The following is a 15,097-nucleotide window of genomic DNA, read 5'->3' as shown; positions in this document are numbered from 1 at the left end:
TAAATGAGAAGTTGAATGTCTGCCCTTGGTACATGTGACCTTTATTACATTCCTGGTTTTTTATTTGGGGGGAATGTTATTCTTCACAAGACGATTCACGATAAATGAAAAGCTGAATGTCTGCCCTTGGTACATGTGACCTTTATTACATTCCTGGTTTTTTATTTGGGGGGAATGTCATTCTTCACAATACGATTCACGATAAATGAGAAGTTGAATGTCTGCCCTTGGTACATGTGACCTTTATTACATTCCTGGGTTTCACCAACTAGCACAAGAAGCATAGAGTGTCCGAGGTAAATATGATATCTAGAAGAGTTACAATATGTATTTGTCTCACCAAGCGTTACTGCATTCTCACATTGCGGAAGTGAAAACAAAATGATTCTGTACCTGGTACAACAAAAAAAAAAGGTTCTAGGTGCACAAACTCGATAATAAAGTAGTTATCTGGTTCCTGCATTAGTTACTTGAGGCCCAAGTTTAGGAAAGGATTCCCTCCCAAATTGCACCGCACACAAAATTTGGAAGAGGCCTGGGATGTCCCAGTTACACTAGATCCTCTTATAATCACCTCATTGGTCCTTTACCATACCGGCATTTTAATAGGAGTGATGCAACAACAGCAACAACAGCAACAACAACAACATTTGGTACTCTGTGTATGGAATTCATGGAATGTGTTTATCAATTTCATTGGATCCTTTAAAATGAATGTGCGATATTTGGTTCAATTTTGAGATTCAGAAATTGATCTAAATTCATAACCTCATGTAAATCTATTGCCCAAGCACTTGATAAAATGTCTATAATTATTTTCATGTACTGTATCGTGATGACATCATTGGTGCCTCGATTGTCAAAAGGAAGAAGAACATCGAAATATTTGAACAAATGAAAACTAGTTGGAATGTCAGACACGTCTCTTTCAAACATATACATGCTGACCATGTGACATTACTTTTTATTTATAATGTCGAGGCTCACAGAGGAGCTAGAACATCGTGATTGATTTGCCGAGTTGTTGTTACGTCATCACTCGTGCACGCAATCTTTACATGACGTTTCCCGTTCACGGAGTCAAATTTAATTGCAAATAAATCCAACGTTTTGTTATTCTATCAAATAAATACATTGGATGTGAAAAAGGGGCATCTCTTGTCTCCTTCGAGATCTTCATAGAAAGTCTATTTAATATAGAAGGGACAAAAACACTGATATTGTCTTTTGTTCAGAAAGAGACGATCTCATGTGATAATAAATGGGAATTGTTGCTCCCAGTTTTCCGGCTCAATGACAGCAGACACCGTTTCCATTTTTGCCGCCCCCATCCCTATCCCGCTTAGAATCCCGTGCGTGCAACTAAGTTGCTAGTGAGTGGTAAATGAGCCGAAGAAGGTAACCAATAAAGCACCTTTGGTGAAGAGTAAGGATTCTCGTTTAACTTAACGCAGACCAGTAAACTAAATGCAGACCAGTAAACTAAATGCAGACTAGTAAACTAAATGCAGACCAGTAAACTTTATGCAGACCAGTAAACTTTATGCAGACCAGTAAACTATATGCAGACCAGTAAACTATATGCAGACAAGTAAACTTTATGCAGACCAGTACGCTATATGCAGACAAGTACGCTATATGCAGACAAGTAAACTATATGCAGACAAGTAAACTATATGCAGACAAGTAAACGCTATGCAGACAAGTAAACTATATGCAGACAAGTAGACTATATGCAGACAAGTAAACTATATGCAGACCAGTTTACTATATGCAGACCAGTTTACTATATGCAGACAAGTTTACGATGTGCAGACACGTTAACTATATGCAGACAAGTTAACTATATGCAGAGATATAAACAATAGTACTAATAATAATACAGTGACAACGACATCCAGAGCAATAAAATAAAACTACAAATCATTTTCACTTTTGTGTTGATGAGCAAACTACCTGGAATTCCGATAACTGAAAACACACTTTCGATTCTTGGGCGTCAAAAGGTTTACCGGCAGGTAATACACAGGTATTAAAGCCGCACTGTTTTCATTACCGGCAGGTAATACACAGGTGTTAAGGCCGCACTGTTTTCAAACACATCCACAACATACATAGCACCAAATGGTTAAACTGAAAACATACAACAAGCAAACAACGAGGGAAAGAAGAAAACTCACAACAAAATGTGGCAACAAAGGAGGTTTACATCGTCAAGGACAGAAGTCGGACAGGAATCGGCTAAAAAGTGTCTATCAGAGGTCGGACGAGGATCGGGTTTCCTTGTGGAGGCCTTAATGTCCGAGTGGGTTCATTTTCGTTGATAAAATAGGGAAATCTCGGGTAAATCAATGAAGGAAGAGTTTTTGAGATTCAGGTGGAAAGTTTTGAGGTTTGTGGTTCAAATTTAAGCTCAAACTATTGTTAGAACGAGGCTCATATAAATCTCCATAACCGGTACATTTCAACGACTTTGATGTTTTCATTGAGCAGAGCTAAGCGTCAGGAAGGGCATCCGGCCATAAAAACATTGCCTCAAACAGGGAACCATGATTGTCATGGGGCCCGCAAGGCTAACCCCCGCTCTAGCGGGGAAAATGGCCTTAAACTGATCATTCATTCATTCATTAATTGAGCAGAAATGTAAAGATTATTAGCCATTCCATCCTTGTTGCCCCACTTTCCGCCATCTTGATACTTTCTGCCATCTTGATACTTTCCGCCATATCGATACTTTCCGCAATATTGACACTTTCCGCCATCTTGATACTTTCCACCATTTTGATACTTTCCGCCATCTTGATTTTCAGGCCTTGCATGAACGCGGGGATCACCTTGTTATGGATCTTGCTTGTGGACACAAGATTCCCTCAAAATAGATTTTTTTAAACTTCACTCTACCATTTATTTATTTAAGGATAAGCTGGTTTATGCGTTGGATGTGGTTTCTGTGAAATGTTGAACGAATGTCAGCAAGAAAACCTTTGTTAAGGACACATTAGCACCATATTGTATAACACACATGAACTAACAAGAGATCATCAAAACGAAGCCGCTCTTTATGGGATAGAGCCCCAATACCAGGACAAGGCCGCTGTCTACGTGTTGCACAAGCAGCTGCTACAAGAGAGTATTTATATTTGTACTTGTACTAAGGCCTACGTGTTTAGCTTCTGGTGCTGGAGCAGAACAGCTGAGAAATCAATGTTACTGAGATAGATCGATATTTTGTGCAAACATTTATTCCCCACGTGACCGGAACTGGAATTAGCTTTTCCTGTTTTTTGTTTTTTTTCCAAAAGGACTTTCTTGTGACTATTTAATACAATGAGAGTCACCAATATGAGGCTTCTGGGAACTTGAAAACAAGGAAACATATAAAAGCTATGTTATTGTTCACGCCTCATGTTAAGCTGCCAATATCACGTGCATAACATATAATAAAATATTCATAAGCAATTTGTAATTAACATGTACAATCTGGCGGGAAAATACGGAAGTCTTGTCGATATAAAGATTTGCAAGCATTCGTGATAGAAAGGCACGAGGTGAATGGATGCAGAGGAAGAGGACAGGATGTCGAGGAGGAAGTGCGAGAGCACAGGAAGACTCTCTGGTCACAGGTTCTTCATACACACTTGACAGCGGCTCGCTCGAGTACGCGGCTGTCCGGCCTTCAACGTCTCGGGTACCGGTTCCGGGTCAAACTGGCGGTTCTCGTCGATGGCCGTGAGCCAGAAACTGTACTTGTTGGTGAAATAGTGGCAGGTGCCCCTCGCGCCCTGGCACTCCACAAAAGGTGTCGAGCGGAAGTCTTCGAGGCAAGACCCGGGGGACGAAAGTGACTGGCCGCCGCCCTCGCCACCCGCCGCCGTGTGCTGGAAAATTTGGGAACACCAGGGAAACATAAGGAGTTAGTTTAGCAAATTGCTCCTCAATCGCGTCCACCAATGAATACACGAATGAGCTTCAGATAGGAAAATAATCTCACCATGAGAAAGGAGTAACCAATCCAGAGGCTCCTGTAACCCCTGGGGCATGGCGGGATGGCGGTGCCCTGGCTGTGTATGGCTATGGCTACGGAGGGAGCCTCGCAGACGGTGCAACGACTGATGTATTCCCGGATTGCTTCTTCGGCCACGGGCATCATTGGAATGGGGGCGTTGGTGGACAGCCAGTAGGACTTGTCGTTACGTGAGCCGTAGTTGCACACCTCGTTCAGGTTGCAGTACACGAAGGGCATGGTGTTGAAGCGTGGCAGGCAAGAACCAGCAAGGCCTGAGGTGTTAGGATCAAAGTGGAAAGATATTCGTTAAGCAGCAAAGTACCTGTCATAATCCATCATAATCCGACACCAAATGTAATTAGTAAGAAAATAAAAACGGGACCATTTCACCAAGAGAGCACTGATCCCATGACGTCACAAGGAAATGGAAAAATGAACCACGGTGTAAGTACTGGCATCATATGAAGGCCAGACCAGGTGAAGTGGACACATCACCTCCTTCCTCAATTTCATAAATGAGGTAAGTAGGTTTAATCGAGTACCCAATGAAGACGTGGAAAATCTCACACCCATCGCAATTACAGGTGACTCGGAATTTCATTCCCGCTGCCGTCAGCCATTAATCATTGCAAACCCACTTCCTCTAGGTCTAGGATATGTCCATCGTGTGAACCCCACCTTCCAGAGGCCGTTCCTTCCCACTCTACCTTACAGGGATTCAAGCAATCACACCGCCACCCCAGGTCATCCCCCCCCCCCCCCCCTGACCCATGACCTTAATTACCCCATGAACCATTCTCAACTCAATTCTCTTACTTGCTGCTTTGAGTGTTTCCTCCCCCCTTTGTGTCTGTCTGTCTCTGTCTGTCTGTCTGTCTCTGTCTGTCTCTCTCTCTCTCTCTCTCTCTCTCTCTCTCTCTCTCTCTCTCTCTCTCTCTCTCTCTCTCTCTCTCTCTCTCTCTCTCTCTCTCTCTCTCTCTCTCTCTCTCTAACTCTAACTCTAACTCTAACTCTAACTCTAACTCTAACTCATCCTCTCTCTCTCCCTCGGCTTCCCTCATCCTCTCTCTCCCTCGGCTTCCCTCACCCTCTTTTTTCCGTGTGCCTCTCTCCACTCCTTCTCTCCCCCTTCTAGTCCCAAAACAACCCCCAAAAAACACGAATGCATGAATATGCATCAACACATCGACTCCATTCAACGGTGCACTGAGATAATAAAGCAGACACTAATTTTGTGCATTAACTGGACAGTTTTGCCAAACATATGTGTGTTTGCCTCGGCATTGTGTTGCGCTGCTTCCGGTGTTGGTGGGAGAAGGTATTACGAATGATGTTTCACAACCATCAATGGTATCACGACGAAGAGGCCTCATTGAGCTCGGGGCCGTGGGCATGGGCCCTCATTGAGCTCAGGTCCGTGGGTATGGGCCCTCATTGAGATCAGGGCCCTGGGCATGGGCCCTCATTGAGCTCAGAGCCCTGGGTATCGGCCCTCATTGAGCTCAGGGCCCTGGGCATGGGCCCTCATTGAGCTCAGGGTCCTGCGTGCCTGTGCGGTAATCCACCACTGCTCCCGTTTGATTATTCCCTTGCCGGTTGTGCTAAATTTTTGCCCCGCTAACCCCACTGTCAAGTGAACCCTGCTAACTCTTGAAGGAAAAAAATCCACAGGTACTGTATTTCTGTTCATCACATTAGGTTCAATGTACAAATCAGAAAAAAAACAAGTGATGATGAGCACAAGTAATTCCATTTGACGTTATCTGGATCATTAACAAAAACAAAATCTTCAGCCTTCTCTACTTGGAAGTAAAGCTAGAGTAAAAAATCTGAAATACCTGCTTGTACTATCACCAAGTCCCCCACCATCTCTTCATGAAGCTTGCTCTCCTTACCTTGTTGAACCCTCAGGATACTCTGCATTATCCACACCATTGCCCCAACACCATCCGAGGATGCCCCAACACCATCCGAGGATGCCCCAACACCATCTGAGGATGCCCTAACACCATCCGAGGACGCCCCACCAGCATCCGAGGACGCCCAACACCATCCGAGGACGCCCAAACACCATCCAAGGACGCCCCAACACCATCCGTGGACGCCCCAACACCATCCGTGGATGCCCCAACACCATCCGAGGATGCCCCAACACCATCGGAGGATGCCCCAACACCATCCGAGGATGCCCCAACACCATCCGAGGTTGCCCCAATACCATCCGAGGATGCTTCAACACCATCCGTGGATGCCCCAACACCATCCGAGGATGCCCCAACACCATCCGAGAATGCCTCAACACCATCCGTGGGTGCCCCGACACCATCCGAGGATGACCCAATACCATCTGAGGATTCTCCCTACATCTCCCTTCCTTTCCTCAGACATCCTCACGACCTCTTTGTATTTTCTTATCCCTCCACTCACACTCTCATATCCTCTCCACTCTTCCATTTATAAAACATTTTCATTTCACTCCTCTCACCCCCCAATTCTACCCAATCTGCATAAAAATAAATAGATGGGTCCTGAAAGGTTAACCCCCAATAAAGGCACCGGTATTCAATGTGAAGTTTAATAATCAGAGTTTGGTTAATACACTATTTATGAGATGGTATATGTGGCTGTGGTGTCCTTCACTAAACGTAGGTGAACCATCACCAGCAGTCTGGACACTTTCGAATTTGCTGCCATTACTACTGGGTCGGCAACAGGAAACCAGTCAGTGCAGTCCTTGCCGTGAGGCTGCTTTGGCATCACTGAAACCTCCTTTGGGGGTGCGCCAGAGCCTTTGGGTGTGCGCCAGAGCCTTCGGGTGTGCGCCAGAGCCTTCGGGTGTGCGCCAGAGTTAGTTCATTACATGTTCTTGAGTGTCTCATGTGGTAGGTGTTCCAATTTTCAACATACCCAGGTCTTGATTATGCGCTGTCTCGCTGCCTTCCACATAGAAAAGACTGTAGCCATCCCACAGGCGCGGCATGTTGAGCGGGCACCGAGGGACTTCCTGTGACTGGCTGTGCTTCACGAGCAGCAAGCCAAAGGAGACCCCACGGCCTGGCATTCCAGGTAGGCCTGGAGCTCCATCCTGACCCGGAGATCCTGTAGGGGCACAATAAACGGGAGATACGGTGTTTATCCAGTCTGCACAATATCTCAACTGGTTACGTATCTGCTTCAAAGGAATGACAAAGATGGAGGATGCAGAAAAAACAAGATGGAGGATGCAGAAAAAGAAGATGGAGGATGCAGAAAAAGAAGATGGAGGATGCAGAAGAAACAATATGGAGGATGCAAAAAAAAGAAGATGGAGGATGCAGAAAAAGAAGATGGAGGATGCAGAAAAACAAGATGGAGGATGCAGAAAAAGAAGATGGAGGATGAAGAAAAAAGAAGATGGAAGATGAAGAAAAAAGAAGATGGAGGATGCAAAAAAAGAAGATGGAGGAGGAACTCAAGATAAGGACAAGACAAAATATAAATTGGAATGTTTGAAGATTTAAATTACTGCTTGCAACGTGATAACTTTGCCGGAATGCTGTACACCTGCAGCCAAGAAGTGGAACAAAGGACAAAAACGTGCACATAGTCGGCCACAAGCAACCGGGTCACCGCGAGTACAGGAAATCGAGATCCAGGTACATGTACACAAGCAAACAGGTCACCGCGAGTACAGGAAATCCAGATACAGGTACATGCACACAAGCAAACAGGTCACCATGAGTATAGGAAATCCAGATACAGGTACATGTACACAAGCAAACAGGTCACCGCGAGTACAGGAAATCCAGATACAGGTACATATACACAAGCAAACAGGTCACCATGAGTATAGGAAATCCAGATACAGGTACATATACACAAGCAACCAGGTCACTGCGAGTACAGGAAATCCAGATACAGGACCATGTACACAAGCAAACAGGTCACCATGAGTATAGGAAATCCAGATACAGGTACAGAAGCAAGCAAGTTGCTTTGAGTACAAATCTCCATTGCGAGTGGATGCACCCCGAGTACGTGCACCCTCGTCCCGTGCACCCCCCTCCCGTGCACCCTTCCCCCGTGCACCCTCGCCCCGTGCACCCTCGCCCCGTGCACCCTCGCCCCGTGCAGCCTCGCCCCGTGCACCCTCGCCCCGTGCAGCCTCGTCCCGTGCAGCCTCGTCCCGTGCAGCCTCGTCCCGTGCAGCCTCGTCCCGTGCAGCCTCGTCCCGTGCACCCTCGTCCCGTGCACCCTCGTCCCGTGCACCCTCGTCCCGTGCACCCTCGTCCCGTGCACCCACCTCCCGTGCACCCTCCTCCCGTGCACCCTCGTCCCGTGCACCCTCGTCCCGTGCACCCTCGTCCCGTGCACCCTCGTCCCCAGCACCCTCGTCCCCAGCACCCTCGTCCCCAGCACCCTCGTCCCCAGCACCCTCGTCCCCAGCACCCTCGTCCCAAGCACCCTCGTCCCAAGCACCCTCGTCCCATGCACCCTCGCCCCCAGCACCCTCGTCCCATGCATCCTCGTCCCATGCACCCTCGTCCCATGCACCCTCGTCCCATGCACCCTCGTCCCATGCACCCTCGTCCCATGCACCCTCGTCCCATGCACCCTCCTCCCATGCACCCTCCTCCCATGCACCCTCGTCCCATGCACCCTCGTCCCATGCACCCTCGTCCCATGCACCCTCGTCCCATGCACCCTCCTCCCATGCACCCTCCTCCCATGCATCCTCCTCCCATGCACCCTCGTCCCATGCAGCCTCCTCCCATGCACCCGCCTCCCATGCACCCTTGTCCCATGCAGCCTCGTCCCATGCATCCTCCTCCCATGCACCCTCCTCCCATGCACCCTCCTGCCATGCACCCTCGTCCCATGCATCCTCCTCCCATGCACCCTCGTCCCATGCATCCTCGTCCCATGCACCCACTGTAAATCCCCTTGAATATTATTTAAATGTCCATCATGTACCTGCATAATAAAGCAAACAACACCGTTGTCTCTCCTTATAGGACCTGACACTCCTGGAAGTTTAAACTTGGTTTCTGCGGAAAACTTCAACGCAGGTATATCCTTTCTATAACAAGGTGTCCAAAGCTGAATACAATATTGTTGATGTTGAATAAATAGATGTTTATAATATTTCCACGACTTCTTTGAACTCTTCTTCTTTGAACTTCATCTCTCCCCATCTTGTCTACCGCTCCCCTTATTTGGTGTTTTATGTGTCGGTTTGACTTTCTGTGTGATTAATGTTCGCTCTTTCACGAGCCTCGATATTGTGTACAAAAAACAAAAAAAAAAGAACCAAAATTGCCATCTTCATCTTCGTGCATCCACACATTACTGTTTGCTCTCACCTGTACTACCTGTTGCAGTGATAAAAATGAGTGTTTTGTTGACATAAAAACATGGCACTGCAATACATCAACAACAATACGACTTCCATTCCAATGGCTTGAGGAGACTCACCCACCTGTGGGTAAAATGGTAGATACCACAAAGAGACGACAAACAAAACCACCAACACTGAAAGAAGTTTTATTGGTGCAGGACCATTCCTCAGTTTGGTGAGGAGCGGGGGGCCTCACTGACTATCAATTGTGTATCAATTTAAAATACCACAAGAGCCAGAACAGAGCCCTCCGAACGACACAATCTACCACCTTACATCCTGACATGCCTCCCTTTGTTTGCTCTTCCATCCTGAGATGCCTCCCTTTGTTTGCTCTTCCATCCTGAGATGCCTCCCTTTGTTTGCTTTTACATCATGAGATGCCTCCCTTTGTTTGCTCTTCCATCCTGAGATGCCTCCCTTTGTTTGCTCTTACATCCTGAGACACCTCCCTTTGTTTGCTCTTCCATCCTGAGATGCCTCCCTTTGTTTGCTCTTCCATCCTGAGATGCCTCCCTTTGTTTGCTCTTCCATCCTGAGACACCTCCCTTTGTTTACTCTTCCATCCTGAGATGCCTCCCTTTGTTTGCTCTTCCATCCTGAGATGCCTCCCTTTGTTTGCTCTTCCATCCTAAGATGCCTCCCTTTGTTTGCTCTTCCATCCTAAGATGCCTCCCTTTGTTTGCTCTTCCATCCTGAGATGCCTCCCTTTGTTTGCTCTTACATACTGATGTACCTCCCTTTGTTTGCTCTTCCATCCTGAGATGCCTCCCTTTGTTTGCTCTTCCATCCTAAGATGACTCCCTTTGTTTGCTCTTCCATCCTAAGATGCCTCCCTTTGTTTGCTCTTCCATCATGGGATGCCTCCCTTTGTTTGCTCTTCCATCCAGAGATTTTTTTTATTTTTTTTTGTATACTGAATCGAGGCTCGTGAAAGAGCTGATGCCTCCCTTTGTTTGCTCTTCCATCCTGAGATGCCTCCCTTTGTTTGCTCTTCCATCCTAAGATGCCTCCCTTTGTTTGCTCTTCCATCCTAAGATGACTCCCTTTGTTTGCACTTCCATCCTAAGATGCCTCCCTTTGTTTGCTGTTCCATCCTGAGATGCCTCCCTTTGTTTGCTCTTCCATCCTGAGATGCCTCCCTTTGTTTGCTCTTCCATCCTGAGATGCCTCCCTTTGTTTGCTCTTCCATCCTGAGATGCCTCCCTTTGTTTGCTCTTCCATCCTAAGATGCCTCCCTTTGTTTGCTCTTCCATCCTAAGATGACTCCCTTTGTTTGCACTTCCATCCTAAGATGCCTCCCTTTGTTTGCTGTTCCATCCTGAGATGCCTCCCTTTGTTTGCTCTTCCATCCTGAGATGCCTCCCTTTGTTTGCTCTTCCATCCTGAGATGCCTCCCTTTGTTTGCTCTTCCATCCTGAGATGCCTCCCTTTGTTTGCTCTTCCATCCTAAGATGCCTCCCTTTGTTTGCTCTTCCATCCTGGGATGCCTCCCTTTGTTTGCTCTTCCATCCTAAGATGACTCCCTTTGTTTGCACTTCCATCCTAAGATGCCTCCCTTTGTTTGCTGTTCCATCCTGAGATGCCTCCCTTTGTTTGCTCTTCCATCCTGAGATGCCTCCCTTTGTTTGCTCTTCCATCCTGAGATGCCTCCCTTTGTTTGCACTTCCATCCAGAGATGCCTCCCTTTGTTTGCTCTTCCATCCTGAGACACTTCCCTTTGTTTGCTCTTCCATCCTGAGATGCCTCCCTTTGTTTGCTTTTACATCATGAGATGCCTCCCTTTGTTTACTCTTCCATCTTGAGATGCCTCCCTTTGTTTACTCTTCCATCATGAGATGCCTCCCTTTGTTTGCTCTTCCATCATGAGATGCCTCCCTTTGTTTGCACTTCCATCCTAAGATGCCTCCCTTTGTTTGCTCTTCCATCTTGAGATGCCTCCCTTTGTTTACTCTTCCATCTTGAGATGCCTCACTTTGTTTGCTCTTCCATCCTGAGATGCCTCCCTTTGTTTGCTCTTCCATCTTGAGATGCCTCCCTTTGTTTACTCTTCCATCATGAGATGCCTCCCTTTGTTTACTCTTCCATCTTGAGATGCCTCCCTTTGTTTACTCTTCCATCATGAGATGCCTCCCTTTGTTTGCTCTTACATCCTGAGACACCTCCCTTTGTTTGCTCTGCCATCCTGAGACACCTCCCTTTGTTTGCTCTTCCATCCTGAGATGCCTCCCTTTGTTTGCTCTTACATCCTGAGACACCTCCCTTTGTTTGCTCTTCCATCCTGAGATGCCTCCCTTTGTTTGCTCTTACATCCTGAGATGCCTCCCTTTGTTTGCTCTTCCATCCTGAGACACCTCCCTTTGTTTGCTCTTCCATCCTAAGATGCCTCCCTTTGTTTGCTCTTTTATCCTGAGATGCCTCCCTTTATTTGCTCTTCCATCCTGAGACACCTCCCTTTGTTTGCTCTTCCATCCTAAGATGCCTCCCTTTGTTTGCTCTTCCATCCTAAGATGCCTCCCTTTGTTTGCTCTTACATCCTGAGACACCCCCCTTTGTTTGCTCTTACATCCTGAGACACCTCCCTTTGTTTGCTCTTCCATCCTAAGATGCCTCCCTTTGTTTGCTCTTCCATCCTGAGACACCTCCCTTTGTTTGCTCTTCCATCCTAAGATGCCTCCCTTTGTTTGCTCTTCCATCCTAAGATGCCTCCCTTTGTTTGCTCTTCCATCCTAAGATGCCTCCCTTTGTTTGCTCTTCCATCCTGAGGTGCCTTTCACGAGCCTCGATCTTGTATACAAAAAACAAACAAAAAAAACCCGAGAGCGTACCGGAAGGACAACAGTCTCTGCAGAATTTCACAAATCTAGGCTTTATGGGAGAGTGGCCAGACAGAAGCCAATCCTGAGAAAAAGGCACCTGACAGCACACCTGAGGGTTGCAAAAAGGCACGTGAACGTCTCTGAGATCATGAGGCAAAAGATGATGTGGTGTGATGAGACGAAAATTGAACTATTTGGCCTGAATACAAAGCGCTACGTCTTGCGGAAACCAAGCACAGCTCATCACTCTTCCAACACCATCCCTACCATGAAGCATGGTGTGGCAGCATCATGCTATGGGGATTATTTTCAGCGGCAGGGACTGGGAGACTTGTAATGATATAGGGAACCATGAATGGAGCCAAATACAGGCAAATCCTTGAGGAGAACCTGCTTCAGAGTGCAAAAAAGTGAGACTGTGGTGACGATTTACATTCCAACAGGACAATGACCCCAAACATACAGGCAAAGCAACGCTGGAATGGCTTCAGAAGAAGAACCTGAAAGCCCTCGTGTGGCCCAGCCGAAGCCAGACTTGAATCCCATTGATTAATCTGTGGAAAGACATGAAGACTGCTGTTCACCGACGCCCCCCCCCGTCGAACTTGACAGAGCTTGAGCAAATCTAAGGAAGAATGGGAGAAACTCCCCAAATCCAGATGTGCAAAGCTGATACAGACATGCCCAAGAAGACTCGAAGCTACATTCGCTGTCAAAGGCGCTTGTACAAAGTATTGACTCAGGGGGTTGAATACTTCATAACGTATTTCTGTACGGATTTCATTTTTACTTATTTTATTTTGAAAAAATTCTAAAAAAACATTCCACTTTGACTTCTCAATATAATCCATTTTAAATCTCACACACACACACACACACACACACACACACACACACACACACACACACACACACACACACACACACACACACACACACACACACACACACACATATACATACATACACACACACACACACACACACACACACACACACACACACACACACACACACACACAATTTACAAACCATTTACAGGCTTCACTCGTTTCTTGCTCCATCCAAACTAATGGCTTATGATGGATGTCCTCAAAACTCAAGGCTCAAGTCCTCAAAACTACACATATTTGTGCATTCAAAACTCATGCCACTGTAACTGATGTAAAAGTAAACTGTTTATAATGTCCTGCATATGATTTATGTAAAGGTCTGCTTATGAGCCTCAGATCAATGTGAAAAACATTTCAAATATCTGTGGATGCGGATTGGTCTTCATTGTGGACAAACTTCAACAATGTCCTTGCATTATATGAGGTTCAGCAGCAGCAATGTACCTCCACCTCCAGTAGATCCTGATCTTCCTGGAAGCCCGGAGTCTCCACGAGGTCCTTTATTGCCAGGGCGCCCAAACCTTCCAGGTTCCCCAGATCTACCTGGACCACCTTTGAACCCTGAAAGTAAAGAAGGACATTTTTGCAAACTTCTCACTGATCAGAAAGCTACTGCTCATAGTTGAGAAAACATTGATGATAAAAAAGATGAACAACCTTATTGGGGTTTATTGAGGTTTCTGCATTGGGTAATTGCAACTACAACAACAATGATACTTTTACAGTGCTTATAGAAAGTCTACACCCCCTTTCAAATTTTTCACCTTTTGTTACCTTATATTCAAAGGCCTTGAGTATCCTGGAATTAAAATGCATTAAACCAGACTTTTCCACCTTAATTTAAACATCGTAACCAACAACTTCCAAGTGAAAAACAAATTCTACAAATTTCAGAAAATTAATTTAAAATACAAAACTACAACATATTGGTTGGATAAGTGTCCACCCCTCTTATCTATCTATAATTCCAGCAATCTCTGTGTGTGTGTGTGTCTGTCTGTGTGTCTGTGACCGCTGTTTCTCGACAACCACGGGTCCGATATACTTGAAACTTGCCAGGTATATTGCTGGGGACCCGAGGATGTGCCTTTTCAAGGTTTCATATTAATCGGACAATTACTTACCGAGCGATGTCCAAAAAACGATTCAACCAATCAGAGAGCAGCGAACTAGCGCGTGTGCCGAACGTGGCGGACACACTCTGCCTCGGATGGCACATTTGAGAGCGTATTCATTTATTTCACGTTTGCAAACTATGTTGGCGCTATGTTGGCGTTAAACGATGTTTTAAAACTAATAAAAACGAATTTGCGATTCATTCGCTTTCCTGCGCGTTTGTGTACGCGATGGCGATTTCTTTACCAAACTCCGGAAGCCGTTCGCTTTGGACCGAACCATTTCATGTAAATAGAGGGGGGGGTTCTGTGGTCGTTGCGAATGGACCAAACCATTCATGTAAATAGAGGGGGGGGATTGTCACTGTACTCGCAAGCCGTTCGCCGTTCGCTTTGGCGTTGCGAATGGACCAAACCATTTCATGTAAATAGAGGGGGGGGATATAATTTTAGATAGATATATAGTACGGGCATATATATAGTACGGGCATGCCCTAGTAATATCAATTGTAAATTATGTGACCAATCACCTTCAAAATCACACACCAAGTTAATTGTTCTCCACCTGTGTTAAATTATAGTGATTCTGATTATTTCACAATTAAATCCGTTGTTCCTGCAGGTTTCCTCTGCTGGGTCGTGCATTTCACAACGAAGACTCAACCATGCGCACCAAGGAGCTTTGAAAATACCTCCAGGATAAAGTTGTGAAATGGCACAGATCAGGGGATAAAATAAAAAAAACACCTTTAGAGGCCATTTTTCCCCGCAAAGCGGGGGTTGGCCTTTTTCGGGCACCGTGGTTGTTGTTGTTTTTGTTGGTCCCCCCCCTTTTTTTTTCTTTTCTTTTTTGTATACTGAATCGAGGCTCGTGAAAGAGATAACAT

The 15,097-nt window shown here is 46.0% G+C and overlaps 1 protein-coding gene across 2 annotated transcripts in view; it reads right to left on the bottom strand.

The window, feature by feature from the left end:
• Positions 1 to 226: 226 nt before the first annotated feature.
• COL4A6 (collagen type IV alpha 6 chain) overlaps positions 227 to 15,097 on the bottom strand; it is a 576,802-nt gene continuing 561,931 nt past the window's right edge. For both annotated transcript variants that reach the window (XM_078778521.1, XM_078778522.1), the window contains 4 exons: positions 13,540 to 13,656; positions 6,914 to 7,105; positions 3,992 to 4,278; positions 227 to 3,878 (listed from right to left, as the gene is read on the bottom strand). In XM_078778521.1, coding sequence (XP_078634647.1) covers positions 3,618 to 3,878; positions 3,992 to 4,278; positions 6,914 to 7,105; positions 13,540 to 13,656 — 857 coding nt within the window. In that variant the 3' untranslated portion in view covers positions 227 to 3,617. The remainder of the gene's footprint in view (positions 3,879 to 3,991; positions 4,279 to 6,913; positions 7,106 to 13,539; positions 13,657 to 15,097) is intronic.

Source organism: Myxine glutinosa, chromosome 5 (genome assembly GCF_964187855.1).
Source record: "Myxine glutinosa chromosome 5, kmMyxGlut1.1, whole genome shotgun sequence".
NCBI lineage: Eukaryota > Metazoa > Chordata > Myxini > Myxiniformes > Myxinidae > Myxine > Myxine glutinosa.
This window is presented reverse-complemented; position numbering and strand designations above follow the sequence as displayed.